Source organism: Protopterus annectens, chromosome 14.part0 (genome assembly GCF_019279795.1).
Source record: "Protopterus annectens isolate FY-2018-M chromosome 14.part0, PAN1.0, whole genome shotgun sequence".
NCBI classification, from domain to species: domain Eukaryota; kingdom Metazoa; phylum Chordata; order Ceratodontiformes; family Protopteridae; genus Protopterus; species Protopterus annectens.
Genome location: NC_056748.1, coordinates 877,148,167 through 877,166,970, shown reverse-complemented (window position 1 = coordinate 877,166,970; position 18,804 = coordinate 877,148,167). Strand labels below are relative to the sequence as shown.

General features: G+C 40.6%; 1 protein-coding gene across 5 annotated transcripts in view; it reads right to left on the bottom strand.

The window, feature by feature from the left end:
- The window catches only part of TBC1D12 (TBC1 domain family member 12), a 1,516,811-nt gene that overhangs the window by 245,949 nt on the left and 1,252,058 nt on the right, over window positions 1-18,804 (bottom strand). For all 5 annotated transcript variants that reach the window (XM_044056656.1, XM_044056658.1, XM_044056657.1 and 2 more), the window contains one exon: window positions 16,412-16,540. In XM_044056656.1, the coding sequence (XP_043912591.1) occupies window positions 16,412-16,540 (129 nt within the window). The remainder of the gene's footprint in view (window positions 1-16,411; window positions 16,541-18,804) is intronic.

Genomic DNA, 18,804 nt, shown 5'->3' with positions numbered 1-18,804 from the left:
CAAACCCTGTCTCTGCTTCATTTCCAACATAATCTCATATTTTCTAGTCAACTATTGCCCTTTTTTCCCTCTCTCAAACATTTTCCATTGAAACACTGGACAATGTTTCACTGGCACAGTCTCTCTGTGGTCTTTATTACCAGAAGAACAAGAAGCAAAATGTCCTTCGGTTTCACAGTTCACTTTTTTTGGACAAACTTTTGTATTTACTCCTTAGCATGTAATTCATCAAAAAATTATTTTGTTCTGCCAGAGAAAACTATTTTGAAGATAGCTAGGTACAAGCAGTTTGAATTTCACACCTGCTTCTTGACATTCCCCGAATAATGGAATACATTGACTCCTCTTCTGCCTGGTGTACAATAAATAGTCATTCTCTACAAACACTATGATGTCTCCCACTTTTATTACTTTGTCCTCCTGCCACAGGTTTGTCAGAATCAACCCCTTCTTCTGGTAGGATTGCATCTTTACTATTAATGGTCTAGGTTGTTTTCTCATAGCCAGGTTTGCAGCCTACACATGATATCCCCTTTCAATTAATAATTCCTGTTGTGGAACAGTAGTCCAGTTACTTATTTGCGCTTTCATAAAATCAGTGCAGTCTGTTCCTTCCAGCTTCTCTGGTACTGCAGAAAATCTCAGGTTTTCCCTACATGCTCTGTCCTTTGATTCTATTATTTTTGGAACATCTCTTCTTGTGCACTCTCATATTCAGCCAGCCTTTTCTTCATTTTTGACCTCTATGTTTTGCAGTTTTATCACCTTATCTGAATATCTGTTTACAGCTTCTTCCATTTTTCTGCATTTTATTGTTTGAATTGATATACTCCATCAGTGTTTCATTTATTTTAGTCAGGTCTGTGTGCAGTTGCCTTATACTTTCCTCTGGGTTGCTGGAAGTCATGTCTGAAGCTTACACTGATTTTTTGCTGAACAGCTACAGTACTTTTTCCAGTCGGTGTTTTAGCATCGCCTTTTGTAGCTGATTTTCCTTCAGATCCTCTGAATTTCTTTTTTCTGGACATCCAGGCAGTGCACTTACTAGCCAGCTACTGAAATTTATGCAGAAGTCTAGGTTCATTGGCTTTTTCTGCTAAGATTTTGTTTTCACCCTGGGAGTGCTAGAATTAAGCTGTTACTCAATGTGCAGCTATTTTGGAAGTCCCTAATCTAAAAATTTGCTGGCAGAATATAACTCATATAGCCAAGGCTACTGCAGCAGTGATCGATATGATGAACACAGTGTTTTCATACCTTGTTTAAAATAAAGTCATTGCATTAATGGACTTTAACCTTTCTCTGCCTCTGATGGTCTAATACGCATCTGACTGATGTACTGCACCTGGGTCTATTATGTATATGCCAACATTTGCACAATACATTCATCCAAAAGAGAACCTTTACTTTACCCATTTTTTCAGATGTTGTTTCGGTTCATTACAGTTTTTCAGTGAGGTTTGGGAAATGGAAAATGTTTGCTCTGGCTCCAATTTTAGATATACTGACTGCAATACATGAGTAAGGACTGTGGCATGTTAAAAGCTGTCCATATGAAAAGTGTACTTCAGAACCAAGATGGGACTGTGAACATAGATCAACAGGATGAATATTTTGCAATTTTTACTTAGTGATTTGCAGATATGTTTTACCTTCCAGAACTGTCTAGTGTCAGTTCAGCAGCTGCCAGTCAGAGTGATACTTATTTTCAGCAGGATTGCCAAACTAATTACTGTGACAAGTAACTCTGGATTTTTACAATGTGCTCAATGAATGGTCTGTCCAATCAGTCTGCATCTTTGTGAATAATAATCAGCTATCAGTGTGTGTGTGTGTGTGTGTGTGTGTGTGTGTGTGTGTGTGTGTGTACGTGCGCGCACATAAAGGTAAAAACATTCCCGTGGATACAAGTTCAAGTTAAAAAATAATAAATGACAATAAAGTATAACAATAAAGTAAATATTAGGTTACAAGGTATCCATTTCACTTAGTCGAATTGTCGCAGTATCAAAGCTGAAAACATCAGGATGGAATAATCAGCATCTACAAAATCAAAAATGTAAACTGAAGAAGAGATCTTTTTTGCAGGGGGGCCTTCCACACCTCCTACTAATTACATATGCCAACTCCAAGACTGCACCACAGTGGGGAAAGGGCCCCAATTCCTGCTGCTCTGCAATCTCAAACAACAGATGTCTCATACACCTCTCCCCTTTGATAATGTGGATTTTGATAATTCCATCTCAGCATTTTCGGCTTTCATATTGTGGCCATTTGACTAACTCAACTAAACCTGGTTGCAGGTTATCAATGATCAAATATAAAGTAAACTAGCTAGAAAATCATATACATGAAATTACTCCAAAATCATTTGTTTGAGATGTTTTTAATGGCTAATAACTCTCTTTATAATAAAAGATACAAAAAAAGCATTTACACACTGGTGAGGGCAAAAGCCTTGGTGAGCATCTTCACATCCTCTTGTTATAGGTCAAGCACTGTAATATGACTTTAGAAATACATTATGTGACTATCTGAACACTGATTGCAGTTTGTTTTAATGCATAAACTGATTTAATCACACATTCACAAGACTAATTAATGCACCTTTTTTTACTTTTTTCTAATCAGTTAAGTCCCACTAAGCACATGTGTCTGTTATTAGGAGTAATACCAGACCTTTTATTACTGTTCACAATCTTGCCAGAGTATGCAAGTGAAAACTGAGGGAATCAAACCCCAAAGCTACAGGGGAAGGCTCAAAGCAGCAACTCACTGTGCTGTACTACTAAGACAAAACATAAATGATCATACTCAAGCTACAAATGCTAAACATAAGTGATATCCCATTTTTATTGAATGTTTCTGGAGGACAGGTCCCATAACAATCAGAAAATTTGCCTACAGTACATAAGAGTGATAATTCCTAGAAATAACCATCAGTAAAAGTCTCATTGCCCTACATGACATTTAGAAAAATGCCCTCTCAAGACTACACCACAGATGCATCTAGGACATTTGATCAAAAGATCAAAAGCCCAAATCCATTACCACCGAACACACTTTAACGAAAGCGCTTTCATCGAAAAAGCACTTTCATTAAAGTATGTTAAAAAAAATAAAACACAAAATCTACTTGAATGCAAGGGGGCAAGGCCCCCCTGCACCCCCTGATGTGGGGGGCAAGCCCCCTACACCCTCCCTACTTTAATATTCTCATTCCGAGGTCACATTACAGTGGGGAAAAGGGAATTTTCCCTTACCGCACCGTAGTACAACCAGAACAACAAGCATACTTACGCGAAAGTGCTGCTTAGGTGAACAGCACTTTCGAGCAAGTATGCTCACCAAATTGGGATTCGGTGAAAGATGCAGTCGAGCATCTGTACAGATCCCCCACAGATATACATATCACAGAAATCAGGAAAGTAAACCCATTGTATACAGGGCTCCAAATGATAGATCACTTCTACAGGGCTATTATTCTATCATGACAGTAAGGCTGAGGGAAGTTCCTATACATGCTAGCTCCATGTCACACAGGCATTGAGTCTTGACTATGCTCCAGGCAAAAATAGTTTTAATTAGGGACTGAGATAGACAGTGAGCATTATTTTTGCTAGATGACCAATCTTGGGGGGTGGAAAAGAATTTCCAGCTTAGGGCTGATACTCCCTGTAGAGAGGTTTCTAATCGAGTTGAATGTGCATTACGTATGCACATGGATACAAGATGGGACACTGTGCAGAATATAATAAAACTAATTCTGCAGGGGTAAGCAGTTATCTTACTAGTACATCTTCAGCTCTACTCTGTCTGCTTCCTGTTTACATAAACTAACAATTAACCTGGAACAAGCCGACAAGCGTCTAGGACGTCAGAGCAGAAGATCAAGGAGGAGACCTGGAACACTTGTGGAGGGCCTTACTCAACTATTAAGGTCTTCAACTATAATTCTTAAAAACATAATTAGACTTTAATCTTAGTAATTACCATAACAAATCAGTTCTGACATCAGTGTCTACTATCCTAGCCCAGGCTGGACTATGCCATTAATATTGCAGAACCAATGTCCTGTAATACTCAACAAATAGATTAAATGTAGGAAGGGACAATAGGGATGCAAACATCAGAAGGTCATTACAAGTCATGGCAAAAGTCTACTAGATCTTTGGTCTGTACATTTTGATGTAAATAGCTCACTTTACATTATATTTACTTAAGAGAAGGAGATAAATAAACTTAACAAGTCTACCTTTTCATGCAGGTTTAGCATTCTACCTTCCCTTCATCCTTGCTTCCTCTTTACAACTTTTTACACATCTCATGCCCTACTAAATGACTGTTTGTCCAACAGCTATTCCAACAGTCCATTCCACAGTTTCATAACACTCCCTATGGAAAAAAAATACTTTCTCTGATCTAGGGACTAGTCAGCCCCTAAAATCTGTTGCCTGTGCTATCTTCTTGTCCCTCTGTGTTTCTTGTAAAGAATGACCCCTTCACATCTCCCTGAGATAATCTTGTGTACCAGTATCTCCTCTGGTCTTAGCTGAGAAAAGCTAGAGCTCCTCTAGCCTCTGGTAATTTTTCCTTCCCCTCCATCCCAATGAGCTTTCCGGCAGCTCTTCTTTGGATTCCTCCCAAGAGCATAAATGATTTTTTCCCCATATATGGTCTCCCAAACTGCATGTAATATTCAAGGTGTGGTCTGACCAGAAAACAGAGTGGAAGCATTATTTCTCTGTTTCTGGAATCTGTCACCCTGATGATGTACCATGGTATTCTGTCTGCTGTTGCTGCTGCCTTATAACCCCCCCCCCCAACACACATGTAGACGTCTGGGGGGGGGGTAGTACAGACAGTAAACCAGCATGTTTTGCAGAATGGGAGGAAACTGCACCCAATGCTATAAAGGCATGAGGGGGTTATGCAAACAAAAATACAATGAACGTGTGTCAGGACTGAACCCTAGACTCTGCAGCTGAGATGCAAGTCATGCATTGAGCCACCATACTGCCTTACAACACTGTTTTTGAAAAAATGCAGAAAGAGTGAATATTATACTTTGCCTTCAGTGATTTATATATAAGTTCTTGCAATTCTAAGCAGACAAATTGCACACACAAATATTTGGCCTTAAACTAATACCGACAATTTTATCCTACATTTTGAACAGTTACAGATAGCAGACGTTTGTAGTCTAAAGTCACCACACCTTACCACCAGGCTACCTTATTGCCCAACCACCAGATTTTTAAACTCTGTTCTCTATTCTACAACACTTTTTAATCAATCTAGGTACTGGCCCTTTGGTTCCCATTTGCTGCCTTGTTTAACCCAAGAAACACACCCTAAAATCCACAGGTGATTTCGGTTTCTCCCAGTGCCAGTGTACCATAGTTAACCTCAGCCAGTCTATATTCTATGTATGTTGTACTCAATTCTAACTATATTTTACTGTAAGCAACAAGCACTTGCTGTATAACACACCCTTGTATCAGCTGCACATCAGTGAAATGCACTCCACCCTCCCTATCTATCCTCTGTCACTCCCTCACCTTTTATTATCTTTACTATTTCTTGGTGTATACAATCGGCTGCAACAGTCTGCATTTTCTTCCTACTATACAAGTTCTCCTACTTATCCCACTCTCTATGACTCCCATTTCAACAACTCTCCTGGCTCTAATGTCTCCCCTCTAACTTACCTAGACAGCTATCTTATTCAACCTCTAAATCAACGAGTGTACTTTAAAAAAATAAAAATACAGGGTAGGGCTGCTCTTTAAACCTGCAGTCTACAACTAACATGTTAGTAAAATTACAGAAAATAATATTGTACCCTAATGATTGTTTTTTCCTTAGCAATTTTCTGCTGCACTCCGCTACCCTACCCTCATTCCAACCCCCCCACGTCAAAGACCTTTACACTTATCCGGGCCAAGCCCCTTAGTACCATCAACCAATCATAACACAATTTCTTAAGACACGCACATCACTTTGGCCATACCTATTAAGGTCTTCCACTATATAATGGTCTTTCGGCTTTTCCCGGTTAGGGGTCACCACAGCAGAACTCCGGTCTGCTAATGATTGGCAGTGGAATTTTTATGGTGCTGATTTGCCAGCCTGAAGCCCAACCTTCAAAGAAGGCACACCCATTACAGATGCACCTACCTGCATGTCTTTCAAATGTTACTCGACCACGGGGAGAACATGCAGACTCCACAAAGAAGGTGCTTCAGCCAAGAATCAAATGGGAGAACCTCTTGCTGTGAGGCGACAACGCTAACGGCTGCACCATCACGGCCACTAAGGTATTCCACTCTAATTTCTACAAAGTTCATACAGTTCCCTGTTCCCCAACTAAACTTTTTACTACGCTAAACACTACATTACAACCAAGCCTAACTCTCATTCCAGTTTTCACAACTATCCCTAGACAAACCTAAAATACTTAATGCTATCATTCCAAGTTGTACTATTAAGAATCCTCCTCACTTTAGCTCACTCCACACCTCCTATCATCAAAACCTTAAACCCAAGCTAGCAAGCTCCCACCTACCGAATCCCTTCAGAAACCAAAGCATACATATTAATCACACCTTCTTTATAAAGCACATTTCATGTGGACATGGCCCAATTTTGAATTCCTAGTACAATGAAAAGCCTACATCTCCCTAAAATATAAGAAATTATTTTCTAAATACTTACTAGTTATCATTCACAAAGCATCTAAACTCATACTAGGTGGCAATACACACCCAAATCCTGGCCCAACATCTAACTCCAACTCCACCACTAACCAAGCAATACACACAATATACTCCCTCAGAAATCTAGCAGACCTCCTTATAGTCAATATTAACATTAGAAGCATGCTTAACAAAATATCAGAACTACATGCAGCTCTGTCACTATAGTCCCCTGACATTGTGATTATTACCGAGACCTGGTTAAAGCCACATAATATGGATACTTAATTACTTCTACCAGGTTACAATATACTCAGGAAAGCCAAAACTCATAAAAAAAGTGGGACTAATGCCCAGTTTTTCAAAAACAACCTTACCACATACATTTCAGACATTTTCAGTCCTACATTCAATAATGCTGAAATTATATTTGCGAAACTAAAACACAATTAAAAAAAAACAGCTAAACATTATAGGTGCATGCATTCCCCCAGGGGATAACATTAATACAGTAGAATCTATCCTCCACTGGGCATCTCATACCTTCCCACAAGAAACAGTGATACTAGTGACTTTAACATGCATTCGTCTACCTGCAATTCCCCCCTCCCCACTAACTATATAAACCTCCACGGCTCCTCCCAATTAATCCATACTTTCACCAGAAGAGATAAATCAACCAAGAAAGAGTCCATACTGGACAGGATCCTCACAAACTGTCCATACCTATCTCACCACACTGATTCCCTCCCTGACACCCTTAGCAACCATCTCCCTACATTTGTACTTAGACAACAAGTTAAACCTATAAAAACAACCTCCCTTCAACAAATACATTATACAAAGAATTTTAAACCCCAAGACTTCATAACTGCTCTATTTCACTGCAACTGGACCCCCTCTCTCTGATTTCCCCGTTGACTATGCCATTGATTACTTTAACTCTACTTTTCTGAGCATTCTAAATAACCTTGCCCCTATCAGAATAGTAAGAACAAAGTTCAACTATGCCCTCTGGTTCACTAAAACTGCTAGAGTTCTCCTAAAACATAGGGATAAAGCATGGGAAGCATAGCTTCAAAACAAAACTATAGTATACAGACAGACATACCTTTAACTATGAAACAATGCCAAAAAACAAGGAAGAATGGAAAAGAAAAATCACTACTCAGACATCCAAACAAAGCACAAATCTAACACTCAAAAACTCTGGGCAGCTATCAATAAAATCTAACAACCAGGGAAAACCAGTACTCCACCCCCAAATACTGATACCACCACAGACAATACTGCCACTCAATGTAACCAATATTTCACCAAGTCCATTCTAAATGTCACAAATACTTCTTCACCCACAACATACCCTAATCACATTACCTCAACAGATCAAAACTGCTTCTCCCTACAACCAGTACCTTCTAAAACAATTTCTAACTACTTGACAAAACTTAAACCCACAACCCTAGCAGCCGATAAACTCCCAGCAGAATACCTCAAAATTGCAGCCAAGGCCATCTCTTACTCTATCTTCCTATTAATAAACAGATTAATAGCTGAACATAGCATCCCGACCCTCTGGAAAATTTCACACAATACCACTTCATAAAGGTGGTAACTCAACCAAGCTATCTAACTACCGCCCAATTACCATACTATCCCCCCATTAAAAATTATTCTTGAGAAATGCATACATTCCCAAATCCTAAACTATCTCCTAACTAATAATCTCCTGGCCAACACACCGCACGTTTTTTGACCCAATCACAGAAAGACCACAGCCCTTAGTAGCTTTAACAACACTGTAAATCAACAATAAAACAATGGTAACCTGCCTTCACTATCTTTCTTGATCTGTCTAAGGCATTCGACACAGTCTCACATTCCAAAATCTTAAACATACTCTCTAAACTCAGCCTAAGTAACTAAACACTATTATGGTTCAAAAACTACCTGTCAACAAGCTGATGGCAAAATTCTCTATCTCCTCTCCTCCCAGTAACCTTAGGTATCCCACAAGGATCAATCCTTGGATTGCTCATCTTTACAATATTTACCAACGACCTCCACAAATATATCCTCCATGCCAATCTGATCCAGTACTCCGACGACTCCACAATTATCTGCTCTGCCCCATCTCTTCCACTTCTGCAAAAAATTACCCATGAATCCTTTTCTGCCACAGAAACATGGTTATCCGACTCACAGCTAATACTTAACCCTAAAAAAAATACAACTAATGCTGTTTCATCCCTCAAAAGCCACAGACCCCATTCCTCCATTTAAATAATCTCCTCAAGCAATCCCACTATCTCAATATTCTTGCAAACCAAACTATTAGGAGTTATCATAGAAAACAACATGAAATTTGACAAACATATTGTACAAACAATAACAAAAGTCCATAAAAAACTCAGCACCCTCTACAGATGCAAAAACTACCTCACCAATAACAGTAGAGCCACCATCGCAAAAACTCACCTAATGTCTACACTTCTCTATGCTTCCCCTATACTATCTAACCTATATAAAGAAGACTTAAACAAATTAACCAGCTGTTAAAACAAAACTGCAAAGTTTGCTACCGACTCAGCTTTCAGGACCTAGCATTGTCTAGCCCTGAAACAACTATCTTGGCTGGAAATTCCAAACCTCCTGACCTATAATCAGCTTACAGTTGCACATCAGATCCTATACCACCCCCAAAAACCTCATCACTAAAAGGCCTACTAAATCACCACACTAACAATCATCTTCTAAGATCCACTGACAAAGCACTAGGTGAAATATCCAAAATCAGGAATAGTTCAGGAGACTCCCTGCATTACAGTGCCACTGCAAAAATATGGAACACCCTTCCTCTAGAAATTCGGATCCCAGATAATAAAAAAGAAGTTATGTCTTACCATAATGTTCCATCTGTGTTGTCGATCTTCACCAATCCTTGATAGTGGATTCAGTTCCGAACCTCGGAACCGACTCGGCCGTATACTTCAGCTCGTGCCCTCCAAACTCTTCAGCCAAGCACTACCCATAATGCTCCTCTCAGAAATTACCTCAGATCGAGTTTGCCAAAGAAAGTGTCAGTCAGACAAAGAAATTATGGTTAAAAGAGAGGCATAGTAACCAAGGCCACATATGAGTCCTTAAAAGGAAGCTAGCTAAGAACTAATTCGTCTACCAAGTCTCAGGATGGGGGAAGGAGGGTGGGGATGTCAAGGATTGGTGAGGATCGACAACACAGATGGAACGTTATGGTAAGACATAACTTCTTTAAATGATGTTGTCAATCTTCACTCAGTCCTTGACAGTGGGCAGAGTCCCAGCTACTTCAGTCTCGGGAGGTCTCAGAAGAATATTCCTAAGTAACATAGAGCCAAAGGATGCTCGTCCCCTCGAGACCTGATCCAATTTGTAATGAGTGATAAAGGTATGATGAGAAGACCATGTAGCTGCTGCACAGATGCTGTCTAAAGATGCCCTGGCATGAAAAACTGTTGCCACCGCTCTTGCAGAACGGGCTAGAACTGGTTTTGGAAGTTGGAGTCCTTTAGAATGATAAATTAAACTGATGCAGTGTCTAAGCCGTTTAGCCAAGGTAATCTTTGAAACTGGATTATCTAGATGGAGAAAGAGAATGCCACAAACAGTTGGTTTGGTTTTCCAAAATAACTAGTCCTGTGAAGATAAAAATTTAGTCGTCTGTGCACGTCAAGTAAATGGACAGCATATTCTCCCTTGTTAGAAAAATTTGGGAAAAAGACTAGCAATTGTAAACGTCTGATTAATGCTGGTTTCGGAAACAACTTTGGGTAAGAGGATTCGTTTGAAGCACAACTATGTCTCTGTGAAAAATTAAGTAGGGAGGTTTGCAAGATAGAGCTTGAAGGTTAGATACTCTTCTGGCAGACATGATAGCCACTAAAAATAAAGTTTTCCAAGACAAATGTTTTAAGTTACAAGTTGCTGATGGTTCAAAGTGGGTCACAGTAAGGGCCTGAAGAACTACAGTTAGATCCCAAGGGGGAGCAGGCTCTTTAAATGGAGGTTCTAGCATTAGAAGACCTTTTAAGAATGCTTTACAAAGTTTGTATGACATTAGAAAGGCACCATCCAGTCCTATAAGAAAGTTTGAAATTGCTGCTAGATGAACTTTAATTCTGATGCAGATTAACCAGATTGATAAAGTGTAGCTAGAAAATCTAAAACGTTATGAATAGGACTGGAATAAGGGTCTAGTCCCTTATCAAGGGTCCATCGAGCACATTTTCCCATTTACTTTGACATACTTTCCTAGAAGATTTGTGATGAGCAAAAATAATTTGTCAGACAGGGGAAAAAAGAGGAGGATGCCTGGCATTCACGGGAAATGGAAAAGCCACACAGTGAGCTTGAGACGTTGGACATTCAGATGTACCATGCTCTCTGGGTGAGACAGCGGATTAGGAGCTGGCTCCAGAATCCATGGTTTCCAAATTAAATGAGGTCAAAGGAAGGCAAACGAAACTTGTCAAGGCCAGAAGGGGGCAATGAGGATTATTGAATTTTCCGTCCTTTTAGCTTTCTTTAAAAACTGCAATATCAGTGGCCAATCGTGGAGAAGAGCATCTCTGGGTGACTCTCCCTGAGGGGGATTAGGGCAAAGTAACATCTGTATTTTTTGTTTACAGGAGAGACAAAAAGATTGCAGCAAGGTTGGCCCCAGTGACAAAAAATCTTGTTTGCCACTGCTGGATTAAGAGGGCAAGAGAATAGTTCTGCTCAATTTGTCAGCTATCAAGTTGGAGCTCCCCAGAATGTGCATTGCTGTGAGAAAGCGGTTGGAAGAAATCGCCCACTGCCAAACTCTGAGTGCCTCTCGAAACAACGGGTAAGATTTGGTTCCTCCTTATTTGTTTATATACCAAAGTACCGACATGGTGTCTGTCTGAATTGCTACTGTCCCTAGAGGAAGGACATCTTAGAATGCTTGCAACGCTAACAGCACTGCCATAATCTCTAGAACACTGATGTGCAAGTTGGCCTCCAGTTGGGACCACGTGCCTTGGACTGTTCTTCCCAGATAATGCCCCCAACCTATCTGGGAAGTATCTGTGGTCACTATGGCTTGAGGCTAGGGAAGAATGAATGGCCAGCCCAAGAGAATCTGGTTGGAATGTAGTCACCACATGAAGTCCTGTTTGCAGTACCTGTAATCAGAATTATTTGAGACATTGGTATCAGAGACCATTGGGAAGCTAGTAACCATTGCAATATCTGCATGTGATACCTTGCCAAGGGAACAAGAGTGATTGATGCTGCCATGCAGCCTAATGCTTGAAGAAGCAATTTTGCTGGGACCCTGTTGTTCTGTAGAATTTGCCTGACTTGGGATCTGATGCAATGTAGTCTTTCTGGAGAGATGCAATTCCTGAAATAGTGTCTAAAAGGTTCCAATGAAATTCAGTTGTTGAGTGGGATGAAGTCTGGACTTTTCAAAATTTATTGTTATGCCTAGAGATGTACAAATTTGTAAGATGTAATCTCTTGCCCTTTCTAACTGATGCCTGGAGACAGTCATTGAGATATGGAAATACTCAAAATCCTTGCAGTCTTAGCTGTTACCACTGCCATGTATTTAGTGAACACTCTAGGGGATGTGGTGAGTCCAAAGGGCAGCACTTTGAATTGGAAATGACTGGCTCCTAGCCGGAAGTGCAGAAACCTCCTGGAGCTATTTTCCATTTTTATGTGGCAATAAGCATCTTGGAAGTGTACAGAGCACATCTTTTTCCAAGAATGGAAGTATCGACTGAACTGAGACCATCCGGAATTTGGTTTGCTGAACTGCCTTGTTGAACTGGCTGAGATCCAAGATGGGTCTCCAGTCCCCTGTTTTCTTGAGCACTAAAAAGAATCTAGAGTAAAAATCAGACCCTGTTTGGTCTGGTGGGACTTTCTGGATGACTATTTTGCCTAGCAGTTTTTGAATTTCTAGTACTGCTGCTTCCCTGTGAGTAGATGGTATGTCCGGGAGTTTTGTCTGGGATTTTGGGGGTAGTGATAGAGGGATTTTGTAACTTCTGAATATTATTCCCTGCACCCATATGTCCATAGTTAACATCTGCCAGACAGATTGGTGCAGAGAAAGTCATCCCCCGACTGCCTCCAGAGGAGGGTAAAATGGGCCCACCATTCAAGGGTGCTGGTAGGAAACATCAAAGAAGGATTCTCTGGATCCCTGGTTTTGCAGTCCATTTCTGCCTCTGGGGTGGCATCTTCCATCACTTCCCCCTCTAACCCGGGGGAAGTCTTTGCCTTGTGAATATTGGAAAGGCCCTTTGGATTTTTTTAAACCACAGTCTCCCACTTCTCTGGTTCCTAGGGTACGGCCTTTGAGGAGTAGAGAAAAGTACACCTATGGCAGAAATGGTCTTGCCATCATTTTCACATTTGGCTAGGGTGTCTTTTACCTTGGGACCAAAAAGGGTAGATCCGTCAAATGGAGCGTTGACGAATGAAACTTTAAATGGTTCCATAAAGTCGCACAAGAGCATCCAGGAGTGCCTTCTGATGGTTATGCCTAAACCCACTGCCCTAGTTGTCCCTTCAGCCGAGTGAGCAATGAGCCTCATGTACGAGTTAGAAACTGCATCAAGGGTTACTAGCTGAGAGGTTACTTTGTCTAGAACCTCTTCAGCCACTGCCCCTGAGACAGTATCTGGGAGCTCTTTGATCAGATTCCTCTGTAATCTGGTAAAGTGCACCATATAATTTAAAGACCTAAGAGCGAGGGTTGTTGAAGCATAAATGCGCTTTCCAAATCTATCCATAGCCCTACACTCCTTGTTAGGAGGATGGATAGTCCAACTTTCCTCAGCAAGTTCCTTCTTGGTGGCCACTGCTGTCACCATGGCATCAACGGGAATCCCTTTGGACCAATGTGGTTCATCTTTTGGGACTGATAAGATACGATCAGGTCTCTTGGGGATTGGCTCTATGGCATTGGGCATCTTCCATGCCCACTGAGCGATCAATTTAATGAGATTGTCAATAGGCGGAGAGATCCAAGAAGCAGAGGGCTGGGCATGAAAAGCCTCCAGATATACTGATTCCTCCAAGGAAGGTTGGGTGGAGGACCAGCCACCCCTCTGTTTCAGAATTTCTAGGATGTCCCCGAAGGAAACATCATCAGGGGGTGACCTGGGGGAACCGTCCCCCTCATCAAAATCAGTATTTTCAGTGAAAAGCTCCTGTGGAGAGTCTAAGTGCTTCCTCTTGCACTTTCTCTTCACAGGGATTTCTCCTTGGGGGGATGATCCAGGGAAATATCCAAAGAGGAGACAATTAAAGTGGGTGTAACCTTGGAATTTTGTGTCCTCTGTCCTAGGGATGAGGCTGGTGGTATCTCAGGTCAAGGAGATGCTGAAATTTGTCCCAACAGGGATGGCATGGACTGAGAGTCCCCAATGGATAATGCCTTCTCCATGATCCGGAAGGCCCCCCCCCCCACTAGAGGGATGGGAGCCCAGTACTGGAGAGTCACACCCTGCACCGAGGAGGCAGCCTCCAGAACAGAAGCCTGGGTTGATGCTACAAAGGCCGAGGGACATGGACGGCTCCAAAGGAGCAGAAAGAGATCCATGCACCTTGGACCTGTCCAGAGAGTCCTGACCCCGGGAGGCCTCTAGTGCAGAAAGCTCAGAGGAACTCAAGACAATTCTCAGAACCAGAGAAAAAGATACCACTGGATCCAAGATAGTCGACGACACTGGGAGAGTCGAAACCGAGGGCTCCAAAGACTCAGCAAGAGTTGGAGGACGACATGGGGGTGTCATAGATTGGCTGGTTCTGGTGCCGGTGTGGCTAGGAACCGATGAAAATCCCCTCACCATCAGAAGCTGATCCACCAGTCACATAATATCGGCCTCTGAGAGACTTTTAGTAGATCAAATTGAGGCAGTGGAAGGAGATTTAGGGGGTCTCACTTCCACAAAAGGACTTGGTGGCCTGCCTTTAAAAAGGTCCATAGAAGGTAAGTCATTCTTGGGAGTGGAGGCAGCCCTAATTGCTTCAGTGCAGATGAATCAGTGGGTGTCAAAGAAACAGCTGTCAGCTCCAAGACTAATTTAGTTTTGGTTCCAGATAAACCTTCCAGTGCCGAACTCTTCAGTACAGAGGTTGATTTAGGCATTTTTCTTGATGGTTCCAATGACCTTAGAATTGAAGAAGGCCTTTTCTTTGAAGTAGAAGATGAGGAAGATGAAGAAGTGCTAGCTTCAGTCCTGGACTCAGAAATCACCTCGTCAAAGGTATAGGTTGAAAACCTGTGACAGATCAGTCTTCTTGGAGATGAATCTTTCCCAAACAATAGACACACAAGGTATGCCTGTCAGAGTTGGGCATCTTGCCCTCACACTTATGACACTTTTGAAAGATGGAGGTGTCTTTAGAAGATTTAAGAGGGGAAAGTTGTTGTTCAGCCATAACAACATGGTGAAAACTGTCACACAATCATGCAACAAGAAAGGAAAAAGATATGGATAAGATTTTTTTTTTTTTAATCCATAGGGAAAGTGGATACCAGCGATGGTAATTAGAAATACTTAAAAAGGTAATGAAAAAAGAATGTACCAACAATGGTACTCAAAAGGTCTACCAATGGTAGAATAGAAAGACAGAAGACAAATACACTCATGCTAAGCTATGAGAGGAGCGGGTAGGTAAAATGGAGAGTAACAGAAGATAAAGTAGATTTTTTAAAGGAAAAAGGCAGCTTTAACAAAAAAAGACTTGTTAAAGATAGCCAAGGCTAGAGAGAGGAACAAACGTGCCTGGTCTGCGAAGTGGCAAATGAGATTTGAGGTAATTTCAGAGGAGCATTATGGGGAGTGCCTGGCTTGAGAGTTTTGGAGGGTGCGAGCTGAAGTATACGGCCAAGTCGGTTCCGAGGTTTGGAAGCAAACCTACTGTCAAGGATTGAGTGAAGATTGACATCAGATCATAACTTCAAAATCATTCTCTGATGCTACTTAACCAGCTCATGGAAGTGCACCTGCTCAGACCCAGGATAAGTTCCACTAGATCAATATCTTATTCTACTCCAGGTACCACACAAGGCTTCTTCACTTGATCCACATACATGCATACAGACACTGGCTGGTCTATTTCGCAAGTGTTTCACTTGATCCTGCAATGATACCTTAAGGGGTTAAGGGTTTAAGGGTATTATTCTCCTTCAATCTACTATCTACTCTATTTTCCTGCTATCTATTCTATTCTATTCTTCATGGATAACTTCTTATCCATATGTTTGTTCATATTCTAATCTACTATGAACTCTATTTTTCTTCTACAATCTACTCCAATCTACTCTATTTTCCTTCTATCCACCACCTACTCCATTCTCTATGGATAACTCTTTATGCATATTTTTGCATGTATTTTTAAGTATAATTGCAGCTGTATGTTCGTATGATGAGATAATTTTCTATACATATTTTAGCATGTATATTCTTAAGTACATTAGTACTCTGATTGTTGCTGTACTGTCAACTTTTTGTTATGTGTGGAGCTTTTCTCCCCGGGCCTCTGCTGAAAATGGGGAACTTGCCCAGTTGGACTCTCCCTGTAAACAAATGTAAAATAAAATAAAATAAAATAAATAGAACACTGCGAACACAAAGTAAATATGGAAATTACAAGAATATCAAAATTATTTTTATATTTATACCTACCATACTATGATCTACACGAAAAAAAGCCATTTGACATGGCTTATTCAAAAGGTTGGCAAAGGCTATGAAGGCATCTGCTTCTTCCAGGTTGAGAATAAGCACCGCAGCAATGAATGACATTCCTTGCACCTTGAAACATAAGAAACAAAAACAACTTTAGTAACATCAGACCACAATCAATTTATGAAAACTGTGACATCCCCATGCTGGGCCAGTAATCAGGAAGCCTTAATCCCACCACTGCCACCAATATGTGACGTCCCCACTCTGGGCCAGTAATCAAGGAACCTGAATCCTCACCACCGACACTGGAGAGGGACGTTCACTTGAAATACAAATGGATACACTCAGTATTTCTAGATGCAGAACTCTCTACATCAAGCACAATTTCCCTTAAGAGTACATGGCATACACTCTTCCTGGGGTCTGGGTGTCTCTGTCTGTCTCTCCCCAGGTTCCCAATAAGACCGCCCACTGGCACTGTAAAACTAATGCTTTGTGCCCTGTCCCAAGTAGCTGACACACACACTCTTTGAGATTTAATTTTCACACGCGCGAGCACACACACACACACACACACACACACACACACACACACACACACACACACACACAGACACCTGGGAAAGGCTAGCACAGATTATATACTCTACCAGCTTTGCCCAGACTACAAGGTAGATTCACTGCCATCAGACAGTTACTACAAAGCTCTTAAAAGGGTATGCAATCATGCTGAGTGAAGTTAATATTAATAAAAATGGTAATGTTGACCAAACAGCAAAGCTTTCATGAGTGGCCACGGTTATCACCAAATAAATATGTGCAAATACTCTCAAAGCTTATATATTTTCTAAAAGGATGAACCACAATGAAAAGTTTAAATATATTTAATAATAAATAATAAAAGAACAAGAAAACACTAAATATCTTTTTACAGTAAACACTAGAGGTTCAATAACAATGAATATTAACAATAAGACCGATGGAAAGTTTCACACAATTATAGAAAAACAGTATTTAGCTAATCTCACTATCTATTCCTAACTGGCTAAAAGAATTACTGTTCCCTTTACTTATTAAATACAGCAAGGCAAGACAATGTGGGTGAGTAGTCCTTGTTGCCAGATCCAAGACATAATACAGAATGCTAAGAGCAAACTCCTACTAATATCTAAATATTATTTCTGGCTTACAGAATGACATTACACACATCTGGTCATCTGAATCTGTTTCCCATACTATCACCAACACTAGAGGCTGACAGGATTTTAGCACCTATGTGTTACCATACACACAGACAGAGCTTTACTCAGATCTCCTGGATGTCATAAAATCATAAAACAATTTCATTCTTCCTACAGAAGCTATCAACTATTCTCTAGCACAGACATTGTGTCTCATCTTTATGGCTTAACCCATAAAGTAATTTAATTTCAAGAATATTTTGCAAAGTCAGGTGGATTAAGATTAACTTCTTCACTTCCAGTATATGCTGTTACAATCTAAACATTTAATTCACTTACAATAATACACATACATTTCTTTTCCTTCCAACAGAGTGCACTCTTGATACATTTTAACACAAGCAAACCTCACAAATACATTTTCAGCACAAGGATCTGTACAAATCAGTTTGATATACAAATGACATATAATTATTTACAAAACTCCATCTAGCTGTGCTGGCATATGTTACAAATCCACTGCTCTAGTTCTCCTGGCAAGGCTGACTGTACCTCCTATCATCACAAAAACAATAAGCAAGGAAAATCTAACTTTCATATTATAAATGGTCTAACAATCCAGAACTCCTGCTGCTATAGCTCTCATCTTTTTTTTTTAAACAAGAAACATCGTTGTTGAATTAACTCCTATGACATAGGCAATCATACATTTACATAAATGAAAAAAGAAGTTATGTACTCACCATAACATTCCATCTGTAGTGTCCATTTTCATTCTTCCTCAATGAATGGTTTGGATCCAATCCTTGGATCAGACTCGGCCCACTTTCCAAATATTCCAGGATCCAAAAATTGAGCTGCTCCTGATCACAACAAACCCTCAGATCGAGTTTGCTGATATATATTCCAACTAAAAAACAATGTTATAACAGTAAAGTGATAGCTGAAAGATCTGGAGCTCAAACAGGAACTATGATTCATAACAGCACTTCTGTTAGGTCTATCCCAAAGTAAAAGATACAAACATAGACTAGACTCTCTGTTGGGGGATGGACAGTGGAGCATTCAGCAAGCTCCTTTTTGGTGGGTGCCGTTAACAGCCATGGCATCTATAGGAATTCCTTTAGTCCAGTACTGCCTATCAGCAAGGGCACTTAAGATTTTGTCGGGGCATTTTGCAACAGGTTCCACTGAGACCAGTTCCTTCCA